The 27,410-nt window shown below is 41.2% G+C and overlaps 1 protein-coding gene across 26 annotated transcripts in view; it reads right to left on the bottom strand.

The window, feature by feature from the left end:
* The window catches only part of rims1a (regulating synaptic membrane exocytosis 1a), an 857,383-nt gene that overhangs the window by 92,482 nt on the left and 737,491 nt on the right, over window positions 1-27,410 (bottom strand). For 18 of the 26 annotated variants that reach the window (XR_015753101.1, XM_087979575.1, XM_087979613.1 and 15 more), the window contains one exon: window positions 3,319-3,417. The exons of 6 other annotated variants lie outside the window; for them this stretch is intronic. Coding sequence is in view for 18 of the 20 variants with exons in the window: in XM_087979575.1 (XP_087835701.1) it covers window positions 3,319-3,417 (99 nt within the window). In the remaining 2 variants the exon portion in view is untranslated. Of the gene's footprint in view, window positions 1-3,318; window positions 3,418-14,942; window positions 14,959-27,410 lie in introns of those variants that run through there. 2 more of the 26 variants (XM_087979711.1, XR_015753102.1) reach the window with 2 other exon arrangements.

Raw genomic sequence — 27,410 nt, 5'->3', positions numbered from 1 at the left:
AGGGTGTTGAATCTTTAGCCTTCTCTACTCTGGACCTCTGTGGAAGCTCATTCATTGCACATATTCATGGCAGAAATAATCCAAACGGGTACACTAATGAGTAATATAAAAATTGACAAGAAGAGCTTCTTTAAAGATATAAAAAGTAAGAGAGTGAGAAAATGAACATAGGCCTTTTAGGAAATGAATCTCAGGAGATAGTTATGGGGAACAATGAAATAGCAGAGGAGTAAAACAGATATTTTGCATCAGTGGAAGATACTTCGAACATTCATCAACACAAAAAATACTACGGAGGATTAGTACTATCACCATCACTAGAGAAGGGGTATTAGACAAACTAACAGAGTTAAAGACAAGTCAGTCCTTCGGCCCTGGTGGCTTGCTCACTACAATCATAAATGGAGTAGCTACAGAGAAATTGAACTCATTGGTTGTAATTTACCAAAACAAATCCTTGGATTCTAGAAAAATACCTGAGGATTGTAAAACCACCAATGTGACACAGCCATTCAAAAAGAGAGGCAAAATGGAGGTAACTCTTGGGAAACCTATTATTGGCAAAATATCGGACTCAATTATTAAGGAAGTACATATTTGGAAAATCATAATCTAATGAAGCAGAATAAGGATTGTTTCATTAAAGTAAAATCATGTCTGACTAATTTATTAGAATTTTTTGGTGAAGTCTCAAACAGAGTGGATAGAGGGGAACCAGTAGATGAGTTGTATTCGAACTTCCAAAATGCATTCATTCAACAAAGTAACACTATTTCATGTGTTAGTGATAGCATTCTAACATGGATAGAGAATTGGCCAATGGGCAGGAAATAATAAGTGTGGATAAGGGATTCTTTCTCAAGTTGGCGACATAACCAGTGGTCTACAGGGATATGTACTGGGACTGCAAATGTTTACAGCATATACTAATGACTTGAAGGAAGGAAGCAAATGTACCACAGCTAAATTTGCAGATAATACAAAAATATGTGGAAAGGCAAGTTGTGAGAGTGAAACAAATTACTTACAGTGAGGTATTGATGGATTAAGTAAGCAGACAAAAAGTTGGCAAATGGGAGTATAATGGGGGATAATGTGAAGGTGTTCATTTTGGAAAGGAAAACAAAAGAACAGAGTATGATTTAAATGGAGAAAAACTGCAAAATATCACAACATTCAGACTCTTGGGGTACTTGTGCATGAAACAGAAAGCTAGTACACAGTTATAGCTGATAATCAGGAAAGCTAAACAATGGGGCTCTTATTTTAAGGGGTTGGAGTATAATGATAGTGAAATCTGCAACTGTATAAGGTGCTGGTGAGACTGCATCTGGAGTATTGTGAGCAGTTTTGGTTCTCTTATTTAAAGAAAGGTGTTGTTTCAACGGAGAAAATGGATTACAGAAAAGCTCTATTTTCTTAAATGTGCTTAATAGGAAAAGATATTAAAATTAAAGGTAATGTTTTCCAGAGGTGGAGGCTACAACTTAAAAATATTTTCTACTATGAGGAGAGCATCATCAACACAACATAATAACTTGCAGTTGTCCAGGAAATTTTAGATAGTAAAACCTCCCATAGCTTTACAGAGCTACATGATGCACAATACTTAATATCCAGCCTCAAAAGACACAATGAAGGGTGGTGGCCAAAAGCTTGGTCAAGAGCAGGTTTAGTAAGTTTTTTTCCAAAAGATCAAAGTGAGATGGAGAGAATACAAGAGGTTTGAGAAAGAATTCCAGGGCTTTGGTTCCAGACAGCCAAAAGGACAATCAACAGTAGCAGTGGGTGAAGATTACTGAGCAAGGGGGTAGATGGCTGAGGGGTTTGGTGGGTAAGGGGCTCGATGGGTAAATAGCCGGTGAGTGAGGGAGGAGGTGGGTGAATGGTTAGTAATGGAGGGGTAGATGGGTGAAAAGATAGTTGAACAAGGAAAACGGAGTGAGGGATAAATAGGTGTTGATGGGTGAGGGGGTTAGGCGTTATAAGTAGGTGATTGGGTAAGTAGGCAAAAAGGTTGGTGTGTGAGGAGTTAGATTGGTGAGGGGCTAATTGTACGACAGGTGGTTGGGTGAGGGGGTAAGAGAGAAGCTCCTCAAAACCACACATACGCCAGCAGCGCTGCGTTGATTTTGTACTGGTGGAATGTACACCATTGAGAAGGTAATGTGTGGATCTCTGCCTGGAATTGACAAGTTGACTAAATACTGGTGGAATGTACACCATTGAGAAGGTAATGTGAGGAATTCTGTCTGGAATTGACAAACATCTTTCTGGAAATACACGCAATGCCTCCTCACCAGCAGGCATCTACAAGACGATCAGTAATGGTCAGATTGAAATAAAGGTGCTACACTCTCTGAGTATCAGATTAATCTCTCCAAGCAGTAAAAGTGCTGGGGTACAACAAGAAAATAGCTAGTGGATGTAGATTAGAATGGAAGCACTGTTGGATGTTCTGAGATAACAGAAACAGAGAAAATAGGAGCAAATGTAGGCCATCCAAACCTCTGAGCCAACTCCATCCGATCATGGCTGATCTTCCATCATAGCACCCTTCTTCCTCCCCTTACATTTTGATCACTGAAATCCAATTAACTATATATAACTTCTTGAAAACATTCAATGTTTCGGCCTCAATCGCTTTCTGTGGCAGAGACACACCACTATTTGGGTGAAGAAATTTCTCTTCATCTCAGTCCTAAACTCTAACCCATAGTTCAGGACTTCCCACTCGTTAAAATCATGTGTTTACCTTATATAGTTGTGTTATACTTGTTCTGTTTATAATTTAGAAGGCTTCTGTTAGATCCTCCTTCATTCTTTTAAACACCAGTGAATACCAGTCTAACTGATCAAATCTCTCTTCAATCCTGCCATTTCAGGAATCAATCTAGTAAACATTTGTCATGGTGATAATGAGATATAGTCATTTCCAGGATTTAGCTCAATGAGTAAGTGATACTGTAATTGGAACATCAATGAATGTTAAGTAAATGAAATTGAAGAGAAAGAGAGGAAGAGGGGGAAAAATGAATGACCCTCCCTCCCTTTGGGCTCCATCTCTACCTATTGTTTACTCCTTATCCCCTCCCCTACCCTATCTTCTGCATATAAACCAATATCTTCTTTGCTACCATCCTTTCTGAGCAAGAGTCACTTGACCTGAAATGTTTACTCTGATTTATCTCCACAGTTGATGCCTGCTGAGTTTTTCCAGCAATTTCTGTTTTTGATTCTGATTTACAGCATTCACAATTCTTTTGGTTTTTATTCACAAAGGACAGCCCATTTTATTCCTGCTTCTTATTTTCTCACCTTCTCTCCTTAAGATGCTGACTCCTGTTTCGGTACAGATCCAAGGGTACTGGACACCCTCCAGTACCATGCCCAAATGGCTATTCTTCATATGTGACCCTAGGCAGTGAGCACAGATAATCAGTGTTGGCAAACCAATCAATTGTGGAAGGTACCATGGTCATAGAGTCATATAGCATTGAAACACACCCTTCGATCCAACCAGTCTATGCCAACCATGTTCCCAAACTAAACTGCCTACATTTGGCCCATATCCCTCCAAATATTTCCGATTCATGAACTTATGCAAATGTCTTTTAAATGTTGCAACTGTACCTGCATCCCTCACTTTCGCTGGCAGTTCATTCCACACGTGAATGACTATGTGTAGAAAGGTTTCCCCTCATGTCCTTATTAAATCTTTCTCTCTCATCTTAAAAGTATGCCCCCTAGTTTTGAACTCACCCACCCTAGGAGAAAAAAACCCTTGTCATTCATCTTATCTATGCCCCTCATGAATTTATTAACATCAATAAGGTCTCCTCCCAATCTCCTACGGTCCAATGAAAAATGTCTCAGTCTATTTTTACATTTCAAACCCCACATTCCTGGCAACATTTTGGTAAATCTTTTCTGAATGCTCTCTAATTTAATAATATCCTTCCTATAACCCAATTACTATCCTCTTCTCTTTTGAGTCTACTTACGTAGACTTTCCAGCAAAGATCACTGACTAGTGTTGAATATTGGGATACCTGTCTGATCTCTTCTCTCTTCAAGCTTGGGAACATTCAGCATAAAATAGTGATAGTCTTGGTATCAGATGACTAATACAAGCAATCAGTCATATCATTTATCCAGGAAATCATGCATGGTGCACAGAAAGAAGCCTTCTGGCACATTGCTTAAGCAAGTTGATGAGCATTATGCAGTTGATGTCATGTAATTTATTAAAGTGAAATAAAACAGAGTTTTCAATAAATATGAAGTTCATGGAATATAAGGACCAGTAACAAGATGAATATGAAATTGACTGAGTGACAGAAAGCTGAGAGTTGTGGAGAGTTGATGTTCGGACTGGGAAGATGGTTTTTCGTGGAATTCCTTGGGTCAGTGTGTGAACCTGTGGGTTTCCTTAATCTATACTAATGATTTTGAGTTGGGTGTACAGGGCACAGTTCCAAATCTGCAATTAACACAAATCTTGGAAAAATTATGAACTATGATGAGCAAAGCATCACACTTCAAGAGGAATAGACATGACGGGTGAAATATAATGCATAGAACATAGAACATAGAAGAATACAGCGCAGTACAGGCCCTTCGGCCCTCGATGTTGCGCCGATCCAAGCCCACCTAACCTACACTAGCCCACTATCCTCCATATGCCTATCCAATGCCCGCTTAAATGCCCATAATGAGGGAGAGTCCACCACTGCTACTGGCAGGGCATTCCATGAACTCACGACTCGCTGAGTAAAGAGAAGAGGGCTGTGAAGGGGCATGTTTTGGTAGGATGAATTGGGAAAGGCAGTATAATAAATCTAGAGAGAGTTCAGGAGTGGAGGAACTTGAGGGTATATGTGCATAAATCATTGAGAAGCTGCACAGCATATGGGAGACTGGGCTTCTCCATAAGGGCACGGAGGACAAAAGCTTGATACTGTCCTCCTGATTGCATACAACAGATCTAAATTTGTATCGTTTGTAAACTTTGATGTGGTGGATTGTATACCCTCAAGTCCGGATCATCAGCATATATTAAAAACACCAGTCATCCTAATACTGATCTCTAAGTAGCACTCAACTCTGTATCTGATAAACAACCCTAATTAAATATTCTCTTCTTTAATGGCACTCATTGGTGACCGCGCCTTCATGCACTCAGGCCAAAATTCTGCGATATCCTTCCCAAATCTCTGCACTTTTTTGCTTTATTTTGTTTTATTATTACTCCTATGCAGTACCTTGGGATGTTTTACTATGTTAAAGGGTTTATATAAAAATAATGCATTATTGTTGTTGTCATAGTAGCTAATTAAATATCTGTGTTGCTCCAACCCTTTAATCTCATAGCTTCCATTTTCTTAATAAGTTATTTAAAATCTTTGAAAGTTCATTTATCAAGCCTCATCAGCCCTTTATGCTATGACATTAAAGGACTCAATTAATTTAGCCTGACATGATTTTCCTCTAATAGACATATCCTAACTTTCATTTACAGTCCCAAACTTTGGGAAATACGAATGGATTTTGTCCTGGATTGTTATCTCCAGAAGTTCCATCAGAACCGACTGCTGGCTGCTAATATGGACAACATCACTAAAATGTTTTACTGCTTTCATTGAATCCCAACAGTGTGGAAACAGGCCATTTTTGCCCATTGAGACCACACTGATGCTCCAAAGCGCATCCCACTCGTATGTTCTGTGAATAAGGCACTTTCCTCCTATTATCAGAGGCTGTAATTCATCATTCACCAATCCCTTTCTGTTAACCACTGCCTCCTGTGACAAATACGTTTATTAAACTGTAAAACTAATTCTTCAATAAAATGTTATTTTCTTTAATCATGTCTAACGTATTGCAAAATAAATGTCAAACATCTCTCAGGCGGACAGTTGTGGTTCCTTAATCTGCCCATGCACAATTCATGGAGCATCGAGGAGCTTCAGCAAAATCGACGTTTTGGGCAAAAGCCCTTCATCAGGAATAGGGCTTTTGCCCGAAACGTCGATTTTGCTGAAGCTCCTCGATGCTGTCTGAATTGCTGTGCTCTTCCAGCACCATTGATCCAGAATCTGCTTTCCAGCATCTGCAGTCATTGTTTTTACCTTGTTTTTACCATGCACAATTCATGTTAGTCTTTAATTTTGCTCTCTCTTGACTCTGTATGAAGGACCAGTGCAGAAAACACACACAAAATCTCATAGTTCTTCAATGTGTGCCCCTTGCAACTTCAGTCATAACTACATTAATCAGTGGACTCCTAGAGTCATACAACATAGAAACTGGCCGTCAAGCCCACCATTCCTATGTTGGCAAAAAACATCAGACTACACTAATGCCATTGATCTGCACTCGGTCAATAGCCTACTATGCTCTGTTTGTCCATATGCTTCCTAAAATGTTGCAAGAGTGTCTGCATCCACCACCCACTCAAGCAGTGCATTCCATATTTCTACCACCTTCTGGGTGAAAACATCTTGACCAAACACTGGTATGTACATGGCCTCAGGATATTTCACACATCTGAACTACTTGGGCAATATTTAATGAGGTTATTGAGGAATACCATGTCAAACCATTTGTCCAATTTAAAAAGTGAACAAATTTTACACAATAATCCAGACCCCTGTTTCTGCTGACAGCTTTGCATTATTCAAAATTCACTTTTACACCACTATACAATCAACTCAATTGAAATACGAATTTGCAAATGCAATTAAGGTGATGGTTGGAATCATAGATAATGCTCATCTAACTCAGGCAGATCCTGAATGGACTCATGACTGGTATATGATGTTTAATTTGCTTAATTTAAATAGAGAAGACAAATGCTCAAGATTCATACACCCTTCAGGGAAAATTATTTAAAAAGGTGAAGAAAGAAAGGATGAGGTGTTCTTGTGGATAATGGTACATGAGCTATGTGGTGAAATTATATTTGTACCAAATAGAGTGTTGGGTACAAACAGATGACAGCTTAGTTTGAGATAAAAATATTATCCAATCATACTGAAGACCTTGGTCAGGCTTTGCTTGGAATAATGTGTTCAGTTTTGGTCTCCTTTCTAAAGATTCAGAGGAGGTTGTTACCAGATTAATTCCCAGTTTGAAACATTTTATTTCTCAAGGAAGACTAAAGAAATTGCACTCCAGTCTTTCAAGAAGTGCAGAATTCAGATAATCTGACTGAGCTTTCTTAGGTCATGAAAGGAATAGACCACATTCCAGTTGACAGTTTCCTCCAATGGAATCCATCAGTTTAAAATTTTAGAACTAGATTGGATGTGAGGTGGTGGTTCCATTCCCCACAATAATGATCAGGTTCTGTGTAACCCTGTAGGTAACCTCCGGGTGCTCTGGTTTCCTCCCACATTCCAAAGATGTGTAGGTTAGGTGCATTAGTCAGGGTTGAAACTTTATTGCTGGAACAGCACAGCAGGTCAGGCAGCATCTAGGGAACAGAAGATTCGACGTTTCGGGCACATGCCCTTCTTCATTCCTGAAGAAACGTCGAATCTTCTGTTCCCTAGATGCTGCCTGACCTGCTGTGCTGTTCCAGCAATAAAGTTTCAACTTTGATCTCCAGCGTCTGCAGACCTCACTTTCTCCTGCATTAGTCAGGGAAAATGTAGAGCAATGGGGTAGGGGAATGGGTTTGATTGGGATACTGTGAGGGTTGGTGTGGACTTGTTGGGCCAAATGGCTTGTTTTCACATTGTAGGGATTCTATGATTCTATGTAACAGGCTGGTTCATTCAGTAGCTGCGGATTCATTGAGTCCCTTTGAGCAAGAGCTTAGATCTGTTTCTGGTTGGGGTAGAGATAATTCCTTACAAAAGTAATTACTTCAGGGAATTGGCAATCAAGCTGGAGTTGGAGCTGCCTCCTTCCATGAGGAAAGGAGAGATAAATACAGCAATAGCTCAGTATTCAAATTTGCTGGAAATGTCATCAGAATCTTTGGAGATGACTAAAATTCATTTGAGAATGAAACAACCTGAGTTAGATGGAAAAGAAAATGAAAGAGAAAAAGAAAGAAACTGTTTGAATTACAATTAAAAGCAGAGGAAATACAAAAACAAAGAGAGGTGATTATTTTGGAGGAGTTTGAAAATTCACTTGCTGAAGTAGTGAGAAGTCATGTGGAAGAGCAGAGAATTAAAATGGCTAAATGGGCAGCCAAGATGGCTGATGATTATGAGTTGGTTCATAAATCAATTTCATTCTGTGAGGGATAGAAAATTGGGAAGAGAAAAATCTTAATGTGATAAGGGAATGGTAGGTTGCGGTGAAGATCATAAGGATAACTTACCACAGATTAAAAAGGAAACCCTTGAAGGGGAAAGAGAGGTTAAGCAGCTCGGTGTTTTCACTGTATGAAGTCATAGTGTTTGTGGGCTAGAAAAAGCACTGGGAAGCCAGATGTAGGAAAACAGGATAAGCCAGTGAATTTTGTTGGAGTGGTAACAGAAAGCAAAGTGTAGGCTAAAAGGCTGCACCAGGATCAGAGACCCTATTTCATAAAATGTTTGAGACAAACTTGGTCGGAGGTTGGTTAAAGAGTCATAGAGCCATAGACATGTACTGCACGAAATCAGACCCTTTGGTCCAACTCATCCATGTCGACCAGATATACTGATCTAATCAAGTCCCATTTAGCAAACTGTGGCTCATATCCCTATAAACCCTTCCTCTTCATACATACATCCATCTTCTATTGTAGCAGCCTGCAACACTTCCTCTGGCAGTTCATTGCATACGTTCTGTGTGAAAATGTTGCCTCTTAGGTCCCTTTAAACCATATACCTGCAAAGGTAAAGTTTACTCACATAGGCCAGGAGCAGTTGGTAAAGAGATTACAACATTAAGAGATACAGGATTCTCTCAATCTTTAATGTAGGAAGATGAGGAGCTATGTACCTGTAAAGGACTATTGGTAGAAAAAGTGCTATTGACGTATTCACTGTGAAACGAAAAGTGCTCAATTATGTAGAGTGAGGTTAGAGAGTCAGTGAAAAGTAAAGATGTCATGGTAGGAGTAGTGGACAAACTCTCAGTGCCAGGAATACAATTTGTCCTTGCTAATGCTGTAGCTGGTTCACAGATAGGAGTGCTGCCTACTGTGGTTGCAAAGCCAGTGAAAACACAGGGAACTGAACTAGTACAGGAAACATATCCTTGGATTTTACCTGACTGTGCGGAAATGAGGTCACAAACTCACTGGTTGAAACATAAGAGTTGAAGTGGAATGATCAGAGACCCTATTTCATAAAATGTTTGAGACAAAACAGGAGCAGATAGATGACAAAGCAGACATCTTTACAGCAGCAATATGAGAAACTAAAGCAATTCTATCAAAAGGTATCCATGGAGAAAGAATCCAAATGTATCCTGGTGTCCTACTATCGTAAAAATGATGTCTTAATGAGGAAATGGAGACCATCATATATTCAGGCAGATAAGGAATGGGCAGAAGTTCATCAAGTCATATTGCCAGTGGGTTATAGAAAGGAGGTAATGTGGGTAGCACATAAATCTACCAGTAGGAGGTTACTTAGGGGTAAGAAAATCTCAAGTTAAAATTCACAAACATTTTTACTGACCTGGACTGCACAAAGATGTAGTTGAATTTTGCCAGACATGTCATACACGTTAGGTAACTGGAAACTACAGACAGTAATAAAACCCACACTTTTCATACCTATTTCTGTATTTGAGGAACCTTTTACAAAATTCTTAATTGATTACATAGAACCCCTACTTAAAACAAAAAGTGGGAATCAGTATTTGTTAACAACAATGGATGTGTCCACTAGATTTCCAGAAGCAGTTCCATTTTGCAATATCACAGCTAAAAGAATTGTAGAACATAGAAAAATACAGCGCAGTACAAGCCCTTTGGCCCTCGATGTTGCACCGTTCCAAGCCCACCTAATCTACACTAGCCCACTATCCTCATTATGCCTATCCAATGCCCATTTAAATGCCCATAAAGAGGGAGAGTCCACCACTGCTACTGGCAGGGCATTCCATGAACTCACGACTCGCGACTCGCTGAGTAAAGGAGTTACGCAAGTAGATATGGACTACCTACAGTGATACAATCAGATTAAAGGTCAACATTCACATCAAAATTATCCAAGGAAGTTATAGACAGTTTAGGAATAGAACAATTCAAATCTACTGCATACCATTCAGAATTGCAGGGAGCGCAAGAAAGGTGGCATCAGATATTAAAGACCATGTTGAGGGCTTATAGTCCAGATGATGTGATGAAGGAATTACATTGTACTTTTTTTTTACTATCAGGGATGCACCAAATGAATCGACCAAATTCAGTCCATTTGAATTAGAGTTTGGGCATGAAGTGAGAGGACCGTGAAAATTGATTAAGGAGATATTGGTAAGTCAGAATTCAGAGAACACTTATTTGGACTGTGTGTCAAATTTTAGGGAATGGTTAAATAGAGCGGGGGAGTTGGCTAGACAGCATTTCAGAGTATCACAGCACTTAATAAAACCGGAAACAGACAAGCAATCAAAGACTTGGAAGATCCTTTAATAGCAACGTTTGAAAGGAGATTGAGTGAGGTGAACTATTTGATAAGGACTTCAAACAGAAAGAAATCTCACAGCATGTGAATATGCCCAAAAGGTATTTTGACAAGGAAAGAAAACAAAAGGAGACTATGTGACTGGTTACAATGCAGAGTGAAGAACCAAGTTCAGAGGATTCTGATTTGGACATTCCTCTAATTAAGTTGGAGAATGAGGAAGTTGTCAAAAATTGGGATATATGATTGAGTTACCTTCCAGAGGAAATTCAAAATGACCTGAAAAATGTATTGCTATTGCTATATGTGAAAATAAGCTGGGGAGTACTAACCTAATTATGCATGAGGTAGATATAGGAAATGCTATTCTGATTAAACAACATCCTCGTAGGCATAACCCTCTAAAGTTGACACAGGTTCAAAAAGAGATTGAATGCATGCTCCAAGATGACATAATCAAAGGGAGTTACTGTGATTGGATCTCACACATAGTAATGGTGCCAAAACCAGATGGTACCCAACAGTTATTTATGGACTATCACAAAGTCAATGCAGTTACAAAGACTGATGCATATCCTATTCCATGTTTGGAAGACTATTGAACAGGTGGGACAAGCAATATATATTTCTAAGTTTGACTTGCTCAAAGGATGCTGGCAGGTACCTTTGTCCAAAAAAGCAAAGACAATTTCAGCTTTCAAAATGTCAAATGGATTGTATCAATTTAAATTCATGCCATTTGGTATAAAAAATGTCAGCCATATTTTAGAGACTAACCTTTCTGTATTACCTAATTATGTGGTTTATGTTGATGACTTGGTGATTTTTAGTCATACATGGAAGGAACATTTGTAACATTTATCAGAATCGTTCCATCAACTTCGGGATGCAGGCTTGGTGATAAACCTGGCTAAGGCTGAATTTGCCAAAGTGCAAATTATCTTCTTAAGCCATGTTATTGGAAATGGACAAATGGCTCTATGGAATGCAGAAACTAAGGTAACTGGGGAGTTTCCTACACCATCAGCAAAAAAAGCAGTACTACAATTCCTAGGATTGAGTGGATTTTATCGGAAATGCATACCAAATTTCAGCAATGTGGCTGCTTCACTCACTGAATTACTGAAGAAAGGCAAGAAGTTTCAGTGGACAGCAGTCTGTCAGAAGTCATTTGACAGCCTGAAAGCTGTGTTAACCATTGCTAACTGTTAGCCACAGCATGTTAGCCACACCTAACTATGCAAAGCTATTCAAGATGGCTATCGATGTGAGTGATGGGTGTGTCGGTGCTGTGCTCTTACAAGAAGATGACAAGAAGATAAAAAGTCCTATCGGATATTTCTCCAGGAAATTGAACATTCATCAGCAGAAATATTTGACAGTTGAGAAAGAGACTTTGAACTTCGTGCTGGCGTTACAGCATGTCAATGTTTATGTTACCAGTAATGTATCTGTGACAATCATATACACTGTTCATAATCCATTGAAGATTGTGGAGAAATTTAAGGACAAAAATGCTGGACTATTAAGATGGAGCTTGTTGTTACAACCATTCAATTTGAAAATCGTGCATGTGGCAGGAAAAGAAAATGTGATTGCATTGTCAAGACTTGGATGAGGAATGGAGGCATTCGGTGGCAGGTGTAAATGAATGAAAGAGAATGTAGTAATGCATGTTTTCATATTTATAGTGAATGAAATGTATATGTGCATTGTAATGTACTAACAATTTATGATTAAGGGATTTTAAAATGAAACTATCGTTGGATACTAATGGTTCATTTTCTTAAGGGGGGAGGTGTGATGATACTACTCCTTTAACAAGGTTATATCGCCCTTGTTTTTTCCCCAGAGGGGTCATAAAGGCAGAGGTTCCAATATGTCAGGGTTTATTTACTTGAAGAAGCTTTTAAGTATTTTTTTTAAAACACATGTACAATGAAAGGGGAATGGCCAGTTCTCACATTTCATGGTTTGGCTTGGTCTTAGCATGCTGCTGGTCAAGTTTTAGTTGGGAACCCAGATAAGCTGCTGGGAACCTAAAGGAAGTGCTCCATGCTGATCCTGTCTCTCTGCAATCTCTCCCCTGTAAAAACCTGTGTTTGAATTCAACTTTTTTGCAAAGGAGTGCTTATGGAATGTTGCAGGAAATCAGAACAGCTTTTTGTTAAATTGTGTTTTCGTGTCAGTTGGGTTTTCAAATAATGTTATTCTAAATTCAATTTCCTTTTGTTCATTTGTAAATGAATCCTATTTTGCATAAAACTGAGCAGTTGGGCTGGCTGCAACACTCCGGGAATATCCGTTCTACACATTTACACATTTGTGAGGAATAAGAGAATGATCAAAGAAAGAGTAGGCCCGATCAGGGATAGCATAGGGAACTTGTGTATAGAGTCTGAGGAGATAGGGGAAGCCCTAAATGAGATTTTTGCTTCTATCTTGACTAAAGAAAAGGACCTTGTAGTGAATGAAACCATTGAGGAGCAGGTAAGCATGCTTGAACAGATAGAGATTGAGGAAGCTGTTGTGCTGAAAATTTTGACAAACATTAAGATTGACAAGTCGCCAGGGCCAGACCAGATTTGCCCTCGGTTGCTGTGGAAAGCAAGAAATGTGATTGCTTCACCGCTTGCGAAGATCTTTGCATCCTCGCTCTCCACCGGAGTCGTACCTGAGGACTGGAGGGAGGCAAATGTAATTCCTCTCTTCAAGAATGGAAATAGGGAAATCCTCGGCAATTACAGACCAGTCAGTCTCACGTCTGTCGTCTGCAAGGTGTTAGAAAGGATTCTGAGGGATAGGTTTATGACATCTGGAAGAGCATGGCTTGATTAAATGCAGTCAGCACGGCTTTGTGAGGGGCAGGTCATGCCTCACAAATCTTATTGAGTTCTTTGAGGATGTTACTAGACAAGTTGTTGAGGGTCAAGCGGTGGATGTGGTGTACATGGACTTCAGCAAGGCATTTGATAAGGTTCCCCATGGTAGGCTCGTTCAGAAGGTCAGGAGGAATGAGATACAGGGAAATTTAGCTGTCTGCATACAGAATTGGCTGGTCGACAGAAGACAGCAAGTGGTAGTGGAAGGAAAGTATTCTGCCTGGAAGTCAGTGGTGAGTGGTGTTCCACAGGGCTCCGTTCTTGGGCCTCTATGCTTTGTAATTTTTATTAATGACTTGGATGAGGAGATTGAAGGATAGGTTAGCAAGTTTGCAGATGACACAAAGGTTGGAGGTGTCGTTGACAGTATAGAGGACTGTTGTTTAGATTAGATTACTTACAGTGTGGAAACAGGCCCTTCGGCCCAACAAGTCCACACCGACCCGCCGAAGCGTAACCCACCCATACCCCTACATTTACCCCTTACCTAACACTACGGGCAATTTAGCATGGCCAATTCACCTGACCTGCACATCTTTGGACTGTGGGAGGAAACCGGAGCACCCGGAGGAAACCCACGCAGACACGGGGAGAACGTGCAAACTCCACACAGTCAGTCGCCTGAGGCGGGAATTGAACCCGGGTCTCTGGCGCTGCGAGGCAGCAGTGCTAACCACTGTACCACCGTGCCGCCCTCAAAGGCAGTTGTAGGCTGCAGCGTGACATTGACAGGATGCAGAGATGGGCTGATAGGTGGCAGATGGAGTTCAACCTGGATAAATGCGAAGTGATACATTTTGAAAGGTCGAATTTGAAAGTTGAGTACAGGATTAAAGACAGGATCCTTGGCAGTGTGGAGGAACAGAGGGATCTTGGTGTGCAGGTACATAGATCCCTTAAAATTGCCACCCAAGTTGACAGGGTTGTTAAGAAAGTATGTGGTGTTTTGGCTTTCATTAACAGGGGGGGTTGAGTTTAAGAGCCATGAGATCTTGTTGCAGCTCTATAAAACTTTGGTTAGACCGCACTTGGAATACTGTGTCCAGTTCTGGTCGCCCTATTATAGAAAAGATGTGGATGCTTTGGAGAGGGTTCAGAGGAGGTTTACCAGGATGCTGCCTGGAATGGAGGGCTTATCTTACGAAGAGAGGTTGACTGAGCTCGGACTTTTTCCATTGGAAAAACGAAGGAAGAAAGGGGACCTAATTGAGGTGTACAAGATAATGAGAGGCATAGATAGAGTTGATAGCCAGAGACTTTTTCCCAGGGCGGAAATTGTTAATACAAGGGGTCATAGTTTTAAACTGTTTGGCGGAACAAATAGAGGGATGTCAGAGGTGGGTTCTTTATGCAGAGAGTTGTGAGAGCATGGAATGCATTGCCAGTAGTAGTTATGGAAGCGAGGTCATTGGGGATATTTAAGAGACTGCTGGACATGCATATGGTCACAGAAATTTGAGGGTTCATACATTAGGTTTACCTTACATGAGGATCAATGGTCGGCATAACATCATGGGCTGAAGGGCCTGTTCTGTGCTGTACTGTTCTATGTTCTATGTTCTACACCTGCTTAAAAAAAATTATAAAGGTTAGGGTCTGGGCTACCATCTTGAAATGTTTTTGAGGGCATCGGACCTCACCCATAACTAATGAGATATATAATTTGGAAGGAGCATTGCGAGAAAAAAGCAGTAATATGTGGAATTCATGATGAGAAGAGCAGTGTTCCAGTCTATAAGTGAGTAGGGCAGTCTGGTGAAAAGTGGTGAGATGGACTAGGAGTAATAGAGAAACTCTCAGTTCCAGGGATGTACTTTATCCAGGAATTACATAGTTGATTTCAAGTGGGAGAGATGCCTACTGTGGTTGAAAAGTCAGTGGAAAATCTGGCAATTGGGGTGCTACAGGAAGTATATCCTGCGATTTTCATGACTGTGTCGTGACTAGGTCACAAAGTCACAGGTGGAAGAAGGAGAAATCAAAGGATAAATGTAAAGAAGTTGAAACTGTGCTTGATTAAATAGTTGAGAAAAATCAAGAACAGATAGAGGACAAAGTTGATATTTTTAATGATGAGGATGAGCCGGTGTTGGACTTCATCAACCACCTGATGAAGAAGCAGCACTTCAAAAACTAGGGCTTCCAAATAAACCTGTTGGACTATAACTCTGTGTTGTGCAATTTTTAATTTTGGAAATTTTTAGTTCAGAGAAATTAGCTGAATTACAACAAAAAGAGGCAAAACAACTAAAGCAGTTGTATCAAAATGAACACACAGAAGAATCTGATTATATCCCACAACATTACTATCTTTAAAATGTCTGAATGAGGAATTGGAGATTACCACATATTCATGTGGATAAGAAATGGGCAGAAAGTCATCAAGTTGTATTATTGGTGGATTATAGAAAGATAGCGTTGTGGGTAACACATGAATTACCAGTAGGAGATCATTTGGGAGTAAGGAAAACTCATGCCAAAATACAAAAACATTTTTATTGACCTGGACTGCTTCAGGATGAGTTTGAATTTTGCCAAAATTGTCATACATGTCAGATAATTGGAAAATCTCAGGCAGTGGTAAAACCAGCAACCTTAATACCCATTCCCATATTGGAGGAACATTTCACAAAGGTCTTAATTGATTGGGTAGGACTTTTACCTCAACCAAAAAGTGAAAATGAGTATCTGTTGACCATAATAGGGTGGACTTAGTGGTTTGCACTGCTGCCTGACAATGCCAGGGGTGAGATTCCAGCCCTGGGCGACACTTTATGTGAAGTTTGCATATTCTCTCCATGGCTGCGTGGGTTTCCTCCTGTTGCTCTGGTCTCCTACCATAGTCCAAAGATATGCAGGTTAGGTGTATTGCCTTTAATGTGATGTGTAGGTTAAGTGGATTAGCCACAGGAAGTGCAAAGTTCCAGAGATAAGGTAGGGGGAATGGAACTGGATGTGATGCACTTTGGAGGGTCAGTGTAGATTTGATGGGCTGAATGTGGGTTGAGAGTGGGGTGCTGGAAAAGCACAGCAGGTCAGGCAACATCCGAGCATCTGAGGCACATTCCTGATGAAAGGCTCTTGCCCGAAATGTCGATTCTCCTGCTCTTCAGGTGCTGCCTGACCTGCTGTACTTTTCCAGCATCCCACTCTCGACTCTGATCTCCAGTATCTGCAGTCCTAATTTTCTCCTAGTTGATGTGCTGAATGGCCAGCTTCCACACTATAAGGATTCTATGATTTGATGATTCTATAAATGGTGTGTCTACTCGATTTCCAGAGGCTATTCCAACATGCAGTATCATGGTAAAATGGACTGCAGAAGAGTTCATTGTTTCTAATAAGATATGGACTACCTACAGAAATAAAATCGGATCAATGGTCAATTTTTACATCAAGGTTATTCAAGGACGTTATGGATAGCTTAGGAATACAACAATTCAAACACATTGTGTACCATCCAGAATCACACAGAGCATTAAAAGAGTGGCATCAAAATTGAAAGACCATGTGAGGGCTTATACTCAAGATTATCCAGAAGATTGGGAGAAATGATTTCCATTTTGCAGCAGAGAGCGGCAGGAGCTGGGCGGAAGTGAAGTCGGAGCGCAAAGCCAGTTGGGAAGGTAAGTAATTGTTATTTGAGTGGAAAAGGAACCCGAGACACTACACGTGTAGTGTCTCCCACCCTCCCTTCTCCTCTAACCTAAAACTAACGGTAAGCTACTTGGTGTTCTTGTTTTGGAGACTAAATGTAGAGTTATGGCAGCGCAGGCAGTGGAATGTTCCTCCTGCAGGTTGTTTGAGGTAGGGGTGACCACCGATGCTCCTGCTGACTTCATCTGCAGGAAGTGCAGCCAGCTCCAGCTCCTCACAGACCGTGTTAGGGAACTGGAGCTGGAGTTGGATGAACTGAGAATTATTCGAGAGGCTGAGAGGGTGATAGATAGAAGCTACAAGGACATAGTTACACCAGAGAACAGAGGCAGCTGGGTAACAGTTAGAGATGGGAAGGGGAGGAAGCAGGCAGTGCAGGAATCCCCTGTGGTCATTCCCCTCAACAATAAGTATACCGTTTTGGATACTGTTGAGGGGGACGGCCTAGCAGGGGTAAGCTGCAGTGACCGGGTCTCTGGCACAAGGTCCGGCTCTGGGGCTCAGAAGGGAAAGGGGGAGAGGAGGAGAGCGCTAGTTATAGGCGACTCTATAGTTAGAGGGACAGACAGGTGGTTCTGTGGACATGGGAGAGACTCTCGGTTGGTTTGTTGCCTCCCAGGTGCCAGGGTCCGAGACGTCTTGGACCGTGTCTTCAGAATCCTTAAGGGGGAGGATGTGCAGCCAGAAGTCGTGGTGCACATTGGCATCAACGACATAGGTAGGAAGAGGGGTGGGGAGGTCATTCAGGAGCTCAGGGAGTTAGGCTGGAAGCTAAAAGCTAGGACGGACAGAGTCGTCATCTCTGGATTGTTGCTGGTACCACGTGACAGTGAGGCAAGGAATAGGGAGAGAGTGCAGTTGAACACATGGCTGCAAGGATGGTGTAGGAGGGAGGGCTTCAGGTATTTGGACAATTGGACTGCATTCTGGGGAAGGTGGGACCTGTACAAGCAGGATGGGTTGCACCTGAACTAGAAGGGCACCAATATCCTGGGAGGTAGGTTTGCTAGCACTCTTCGGGGGGAGTTTAAACTAATTTGGCAGGGGGATGGGATCCGGACTTGTAGTCCAGCAAGTAGGTTAGCTGTTTTTCAGGATGTCCAAGAATGTAGGGAGGCTGTGGAGAAGGTAGCACTGACAAGGAATACTTGCGGACAGAGAGATGGGTTCAAGTGTGTATACTTCAACGCAAGGAGTATCAGAAATAAGGTGGGTGAACTTAAGGCGTGGATCAGTACTTGGGACAACGATGTTGTGGCCATCATGGAAACGTGGATAGAAGAGGGACAGGAATGGTTGTTAGTGGTTCCTGGTTACAGATGTTTCAGTAAGATTAGGGAGGGTGGTAAAAAAGGAGGGGATGTGGCGTTGCTAATTAGAAATGGTATAATGGCTGCAGAAAGGCAGTTTGAGGGGGATCTGCCTTTGGAGGTAGTATGGGCTGAAGTCAGAAATAGGAAAGGAGCAGTCACCTTGTTGGGTGTTTACTATAGGCCCCCCAATAGCAGCAGAGATGTGGAGAAACAGATTGGGAAACAGATTTTGGAAAGGTGCAGAAGCCACAGGGTAGTAGTCATGGGTGATTTCAACTTCCCAAATATTGATTGGAAGCTGTTTAGATCAAGTAGATTGGACGGGGCGGTGTTTGTGCAGTGTGTCCAGGAAGCTTTTTTAACTCAGTATGGAGATTGTCCGACCAGAGGGGAGGCCATATTGGATTTGGTACTCGGTAACGAACCGGGACACGTGATGGGCTTGTTAGTGGGTGAGAATTTTGGTGATGTGACCACAATTCTGTGACTTTCACCTTGGTTATGGAGAGAGATAGGTGCGTGCAACAGGGTAGGTTTTACAATTGGGGGAAGGGTAAATACGATGCTGCAAGACAGGATCTGAGGAGCATAAGTTGGGAGCATAGGCTGTCAGGGAAGGATGTCATTGAAATGTGGAACTTTTTCAAGGAACAGATACAACGTGTCCTTGATATGTATGTACCTGTCAGGCAGGAAAGAGATGGTTGTATGAGGGAACCTTGGTTGATGAGGGAGGTTGAATGTCTAGTAAAGAGGAAAAAGGAGGCTTACATAAGGTTGAGGAAACAAAGTTCAGGCAGAGCGTTGAGGGATACAGGATAGTCAGGAGGGAGCTGAAGAAAGGGATTAGGAGAGCTAAGAGAAGGCATGAAAAATCTTTGGCGGGTAGGATCAAGGATAACCTCAAGGCCTTTTATGCGTATGTGAGAAACATGATAATGACGAGAACGAGAGTAGGTCCGAACAAGGAAGTAGTGGGAGACTGTGTATTGAGTCGGAAGAAATAGGAGAGGTCTTGAATGAGTACTTTTCTTCAGTATTTACAAATGAGAAGGACCGTATTGTTGAAGAGGAGAGTATGAAATGGACTGGTAAGCTAGAGGAGATACTTGTTAGGAAGGAAGATGTGTTGGGCATTTTGAAAAACTTGAGGATAGACAAGTCCCCCGGGCCTGACTGGATATATCCTAGGATTATGTGGGAAGCAAGAGAAGAAATTGCAGAGCTGTTGGCAATGATCTTTTCGTCTTCACTGTGGTACCAGGGGACTGGAGAGTGGTGAATGTTGTGCCCCTGTTCAAAAAAGGGAATAGGGATAACCCTGGGAATTATAGACCAGTTAGTCTTACTTTGGTGGTAGGCAAAATAATGGAAAGTGTACTGAGGGATAGGATTTATGAGTATCTGGAAAGACACTGCTTGATTAGGGACAACCAGCACGGATTTGTGAGGGGTAAGTCTTGCCTTACAAGTCTTATTGAATTCTTTGAGGAGGTGACCAAGCATGTGGATGAGGATAGAGCAGTGGATGTAGTGTATATGGATTTTAGTAAAGCATTTGATAAGGTTCCCCATGGTAGCCTTATGCGGAAAGTCAGGAGGCATGGGATAGTGAGAAATTTGGCCAGTTGGATAGAGAACTGGCTAACCGGTCAAAGTCAGAGAGTGGTGGAAGATGGTAAATATTCAGCCTGGAGCCCAGTTACAAGTAGAGTTCCGCAGGGATCCGTTCTGGGTCCTCTGCTGTTTGTAATTTTTATTAATGACTTGGAAGAGGGAGTAAAGAGGGTCAGTAAATTTGCAGACGATACGAAGATTGGTGGAGTTGTGGATAGTGAGGAGGGCTGTTGTTGGCTGCAAAGGGACTTAGATATGATGCAGAGCTGGGCTGAGGAGTGGCAAATGGAGTTCAACCTTGTCAAGTGTGAGGTTGTCCATTTTGGAAGGACAAATAAGAATGCGGAATATAGGGTTAATGGTAGGGTTCTTAGTAAGGTGGAGGAGCAGAGGGATCTTGGGGTTTATTTTCATAGCTCTTTGAAAGTTGCCACTCAGGTGGATAGAGCTTGTAAGAAGGCCTATTGTGTATTAGCGTTCATTAGCAGAGGGATTGAATTCAAGAGTTGTGAGGTGATGTTGCAGCTGTACAGGACTTTGGTAAGGCCACATTTGGAGTACTATGTGCAGTTCTGGTCGCCTCACTTTAGGAAAGATGTGGAAGCTTTGGAGAGGGTGCAGAGGAGATTTACCAGCATGTTGCCTGGAATGGAGAATAGGTCGTACGAGGATAGGTTGAGAGTGCTAGACCTTTTCTCATTGGAACGGCGAAGGATGAGGGGTGACTTGATAGAGGTTTATAAGATGATCAGAGGAATAGATAAAGTAGACAGTCAGAGACTTTTTCCCCGGGTACAACAAAGTGTTACAAGGGGAGATAAAGTTAAGGTGAAGGGTGGAAGGTATAGGGGGAGATGTCAGGGGTAGGTTCTTTACCCAGAGAGTGGTGGGGCATGGAATGCGCTGCCTGTGGGAGTGGCAGAGTCAGAATCATTGGTGTCCTTTAAGCAGCAATTGGATAGGTACATGGATAGGTGCTTAAGCTAGGACAAATGTTCGGCACAACATCGTGGGCAGAAGGGCCTGTTCTGTGCTGTATTGTTCTATGTTCCATGTTCTATTTGTAATTTTTGCAGTTCGGGATGTGCCTAATGAATCAACTAAATTCAGTCCATTTGAATTAATGTTTGGGCATGAGATGAGAGGACCACTGAAATTTATTGAGGAGAAATTGGTAAATCAGTATTAAGAGACCACACAATGGGACTGTGTGTCAAATTTTAGGAAAAGATTAAATAGAGCTAGTGAGTTGGCTAGACAGCATTTGAAATGTGATGAAACATGAAGCAAGCAAGAGATCAAAAAATTATAATTTTGCTATTGGAGATGAAGTGTTAGTGTTACTGCCATTTGGTAGATGAACCTTTAAATGCAAGGTTTAGTAGACATTATGAATTTGAAAGAAATTGAGTATGAGGAATTATTTGATGTGAATGCCAGATAAAAAGAAATCTCCAAGAATGTATTATGTGAATATGCTCAAAGGATATTTTGTTAGGGAAGGAAGAGAAAAGGAGAATGTGTTATTGGTTAAAACACAAAGTAAAGAATCAAATTGAAATGATTCTGAATTGGACATCCCTCTCATTAAATTGGACAATGAGGAAGTTCTCAAATATTGGGATAAATTATTGAAATACCTTCCAGAGGAAAATTGAAATGACCTGAAATCTTAACCCTCTAAAGTTGGCACAGTTTCAAAAAGAGATGAACACAATATAATTGAAACGAGTTGCAGTGAATGAAGCTCATCCTTGGTAATGGTGTCAAAATCTATAGGTATCCAAGGTATCCAGTGATTATGTGAGGACAATCGTCAAATCAATGGAGTTAAAAAATCTGATTCATATCCTCTTCCACATTTTGAGGGCTGACTGAGAAGATAAGACAAACAACTTATATTTCAAAGTTGGACATATTCAGGTGATACTGGCAGGTACCTTTTTCTAAAGAGTGAGGGAAATTTCATCTTTTGCAGTTTACCAAATTAATAGTCATCAACAGAAACATTCCACAATTGAGAAGGAGACCTTGAGTTTGGTGTTGGTATCTCAATATTTCTACAGTTACATTGTCTTTTGGTATGAAAAATGCACCAGCCACATTTCAAAGACTAACCAATAAAGCCATTTTGGAATTACCCAATTATGTGGTGTACATCGCCAATCAGGTGATTTTTAATACGCATGGAAGGAATGTTTGAAACAGTCTACTGGAATTATTCGATCGATTTTGGGTGGGCTTGGTGATTAACCTGGCTAAGACAGAGTTCGCAGAAACCCAAGTCATGTCCTTTGGCCATGTCATTGGACATGGACTACTAGCCCCAAAGGATGTTAAAACAAAGGTCATTGGGAAGTTTCCCATAACAGCAATGAAGAGGGAAGTACCATGATTCCCGGGACCGAGTGAATTTATCAGAAGTTTGGACCAAATATTAGTAGTCCGGTTGCTCCACGAACTTACATGTTGAAAAAGTGCAGAAAATTTCAGTGGATTGCAGTCTGTCAGATGGCATTTGATAGGCTGAAAACTGTGTTAACTACTGCCCCAGTGTTGGCCACATCTTATTGTGTAATGCCATTTCGTGGCTATTAATGCAAGTGACATAGTTGTTGATGCTGTCCTCTTGCAAGAGGATGATGAGAAGATACAAAGAGCTATGGGTATTTTTTCAGAAAATTGAACAATCATCAGCAGAAATATTCCACAATTGAGAAGGAGACCTTGAATTTGGTCTTGGCGTTGTAATATTTCAACATTTATATTGCAGGTAATGTGTCTGAGAGAAATGTATATTCCGATCATAACCCATTAAAGTTTTTTGAGAAAGTTTAAAGATAAAAATACCAGGCTGTTTAAATGAATCTTATTATTGCAGCCAGTCAATTTGAAAAATTGTATACATGGCAAGACATGAGATCGCAATTGCCGATGCATTGCCATGATTTTGATAAAGGAAGACAGAGCATTCGGTGGTAGGGAAGGAAACAGACTGAAATGAATTCTGGTAGTAAACATTTGCTTAAAGTCAATGTAATAATATTTATTGTAGTGTACGAATAGCGTATGGCTAAAGGCTTTTTTTTAAAAAAAGGCATCTTTGTATATTGATGGGCTTTTTTTAAAGATGGTGGTGAGATGATACTATGGCTTTAAAAGATGTATTTTGTCTTGCTTTTAGTTTATGAAGAAAGGTTGAGATAGACTCATGAAGTGGTCTGCTTAAAGTCAATAAAGTAAACAGTTTGTCAGGCCTTGGCTTTATTAAAAGTTGGAACAATAAAAGCAGCCTGAATGGATCCAAACTCACACAGAACCTGAAGTTTTAGTTTTAGCTTTCAGCAGTTACTGAGATCTTGAAGTTGGATGTGGAAACTCTTATTCCTTTTTCTGTTACAACTGAGAGCTGGCATTCTCTTCCTGCTATGAGACAATCCATTTTACTGAATTCATATCTGCCAAGGGTGTGTTTATGGGATATTACTACAGAGGAGCCTCATTTATTAGAGTATCAATTTTCCATCTTTTGAGGTAACAGTACAATACAGAAAGAGAAATTGCTGGAGAAACTCAGCAGGTCTGACAGCATCTGGGGGAAGAAAGCAGATTAGCATTTTATATCTGGTTACTCATCAGAGCTAATTGATTTCTTCCCACAGATGATGCCAGACATGTTGAGTTTCTCCAACAATTTCTTTTTTTATTTCAGCTGTTCAGTATCCACAGTTTCTTGTCTTACTTTAGTACCATACAGGATTGGTTAACTAATAGGAAGCAGTGAGTAGGGATAAATGAGTCTTTTTTCAGATAGATAAGCTGTAGCTCATGAAGTGCCACAGGAATCAGTCCGGGTGCTTCAGCTATTTACTGTCTGTATCAATGACCTGAATTAAGGAACTGAATGTATGGTAACTAAGTTCATCAGTGACACCAAGACAGGAGAAAAGTTAAAGAGGTCTACAAAGGGTTATAAATAGATTATAATGGTAGTTGGAATACAATGCAGGTAATTGTAAGCTTATCCGTTTTGGCAGCAAAAATAAGAAAGCAGTATATTATTTAAATGGAAAGAGGTTGAAAAATTCTGAGATATAGAAGGCCATGAATGTCCTGGTACATAAATCAGAAAACAGTATTTTGTAGGAATAGCAAGTGATTAGGTCTAATGGAATGTTGCTGCTTGTTACAAGGGTAATAGAATATAAAAGTTCAATTAAACATTTTTTACAATTGTGCAGGGCATTGGTGATGCTGCATTGGGAATGGTATGTACAGTTTTGGTTTCCTTATTTGAAAAATTATGTAATTTAATTAGTGGCAGTTGAAATAAACTTCACTCAACTCATTCCTGGGATGAAGGGCTTCTGTTTTGAAGAAAGGCTGAACAGTGTAGTGATAGTAACGAGTCAGCCAGCTGCACTGTAGAGAATGTGAGTTCCCTGATTGGGTCTGTTAATCTGGTCCCATCAGGGATCCCTGGCTGACGTAAAAAGTTTGAGTGTCAGGGATATTGGCACTCTTGTGTCTGATACTGTATGAGGCAGTACTGAAGTCAAGAACTGTTCACATGTTAATAAAAGGTGACTTGGTGACAGGATACAACGAGGGGAGAGGCCATTCTCGACTTGGTGCTCGGAAACGAGCTGGGGCAGGTATCAGATCTTGTGGTGGGATAGCATTTTGGTGATAGTGACCACAACTGCCTCACATTCTACATAGCTATGGAGAAGGAGAGGATTAGGCAAAATGGGAGGATATTTAATTGGGGAAGAGGAAACTATGATGCGATTAGACATGAGTTAGGAAGCATGGACTGGGAGCAATTCTTCCATGGTAAAGGCACTATAGACATGTGGAGACAGTTTAAGGAACAGTTGTTGCGATTAATGAATAAATATGTCCCTCTGAGACAGGCAAGAAGGGGTAAGATAAAGGAACCTTGGATGACGAGAGTGGTGGAGCGTCTCGTCAAAAGGAAGAAGGTAGCTTACATAAGGTGGAGGAAACTAGGGTCAAGCTCAGCTCTAGAGGATTACAGGCAGGCGAGGAAGGAGCTCAAAAATGGTCTGAGGAGAGCCAGGAGTGGGCACGAGAAAGGCTTGGCAGAACGGATTAGGGAGAACACAAAGGCATTTTACACTAATGTGAGGAATAAGAGAATGGTCAAAGAAAGAGTAGGGCCGATCAGGGATAACATAGGGAACTTGTGTGTGGAATCTGAGGAGGTAGGGGAAGCCCGAAATGAGATTTTGCTTCTGTCTTTATGAAAGAAACGAACTTTGTCGTGAATGAAACCTTTGAAGAGCAGATGTGCATGCTGGAATGGATAGAGGAAGCTGCTGTGCTGAAAATTTTGTCAAACATTAAGATTGACAAGTCGCCAGGCCCGGACCAGATTTGTCCTCGGCTGCTTTGGGAAACGAGAAATGCGATTGCTTCGCCACTTGCGAATATCTTTGCATCCTCGTTCTCCATTGGAGTCGTACCTGAGGACTGGAGAGAGGCAAATGTAATTCCTCTCTTCAAGAAATGAAATAAGGAAATCGCTGGCAATTACAGACCAGTAAGTCTCACGTCTGTTGTCTGCAAGGTGTCAGAAAGGATTCTGAGGGATAGGATTTATGACCACCTGGAAGAGCATGGCTTGATTAAATGCAGTCAACACTGCTTTGTGAGGGGCAGGTCATGCCACACAAACCTTATCGAGTTCTTTGAGGATGTGACTAGAAAAGTTGATGAGGGTCGAGCTATGGGTGTGGTGTATATGGACTTTAGCAAGGCATTTGATAAGATTCCCCATGGTAGGCTCATTCAGAAGGTCAGGAGGAATGGGATACAGGGGAACTTAGCTGTCTGGATACAGAATTGGCTGGCCAACAGAAGACAGCAAGTGGTAGTAGAAGGAAAATATTCTGCCTGGAAGTCAGTGGTGAGTGGTGTTCCACAGGGCTCTGTCCTTGGGCCTCTACTGGTTGTAAATTTTATTAATGACTTGGATGAGGGGATTGAAGGATGGGTCAGCATGTTTGCAGATGACACAAAGGTTGGAGGTGTCATTGACAGTATAGAGGGCTGTTGTAGGCTGCAGTGGGACATTGACAGGATGCAGAGATGGGCTGAGAGGTGGCAGATGGAGTTCAACCTGGATAACTGCGAGGTGATGCATTTTGGAAAGTCGAATTTGAAAGTTGAGTACAAGATTAAGGATAGGATTCTTGGCAGTGTGGAGGAACAGAGGGATCTTGGTGTGCAGGTACATAGATCCCTTAAAATGGCCACCCAAGTGGACAGGGTTGTTAAGAAAGCATGTAGTGTTTTGGCTTTCATTAACAGGGGGATTGAGTTTAAGAGTCGTGAGATCTTGTTGCAGCTCTATAAAACTTTGTTTAGACTGCACTTGGATTACTGTGTCCAGTTCTGGTTGCCCTATTATAGGAAAGATGTGGATGCTTTGGAGAGGGTTCAGAGGAGGTTTACCAGGATGCTGCCTGGACTGGAGGGCTTATCTTATGAAGAGAGTTTGACTGAGCTCGGACTTTTTTCATTGGAGAAAAGGAGGAGGAGAGGGGACCTAATTGAGGTATACAAGATAATGAGAAGCCTAGATAGAGTCGATAGCCAGAGACTATTTCCCAGGGCAGAAATGGGGTCATAGTTTTAAGCTGGTTGGAGGAAAGTATAGAGGGGATGTCAGAGACGGGTTCATTACACAGAGAGTTGTGAGAGCATGGAATGCGTTGCCAGCAGCAGTTGTGGAAGCAAGGTCACTGGGGACATTTAAGAGACTGCTGGACATGCATATGGTCACAGAAATTTGAGGGTGCATACATGAGGATCAATGGTCGGCATAACATCATGGGCTGAAGGGCCTGTTCTGTGCTGTACTATTCTATGTTCTATGATACTGGCTTCTGTAAAGTTATTTCAGTGGCAACAACAGTACAGCATGATCCTGAAGAAACTCTCTCGCAACAATTTGTCTTTGAGCTGGAAGCTTCACTTGTTCGACCCAGCCATTAAGAATTGGGCCCACATGTGAAAGGGCAAACAACATTGTGGCAGATGGAAAATGAGTAATTCTCCTGGCAACCTGTGGAGCTGCAGCTTTCTTTGTCATTAAAGGCCTGATGTTTCCTGAGGCATCAGATATTAACATTTTTCAAAAATTGACAGACATAGTTAAGGAATATTATGACCTCATGCCTCCTCTAATTGTGAGATACTATTACTTTTCCCCAGTAATTTGAGAACCAGAGGAATCTGTATAGGAGTTTTTGACTAGGTTAAGATGACTGACAGAAGGCTGTGTGTTTTGTTTCACAGTTCATGAAATGCTTCACGACCATCTTTATGTGAGA

Source organism: Chiloscyllium plagiosum, unplaced genomic scaffold, assembly GCF_037043375.1.
Source record: "Chiloscyllium plagiosum isolate Xiang-an unplaced genomic scaffold, Cpla_swu_hap1 HiC_scaffold_3, whole genome shotgun sequence".
NCBI classification, from domain to species: Eukaryota; Metazoa; Chordata; class Chondrichthyes; order Orectolobiformes; family Hemiscylliidae; genus Chiloscyllium; species Chiloscyllium plagiosum.
The sequence above is the reverse complement of the archived record's forward strand: the minus strand, read 5'-3'. Positions and strand labels throughout refer to the sequence as shown.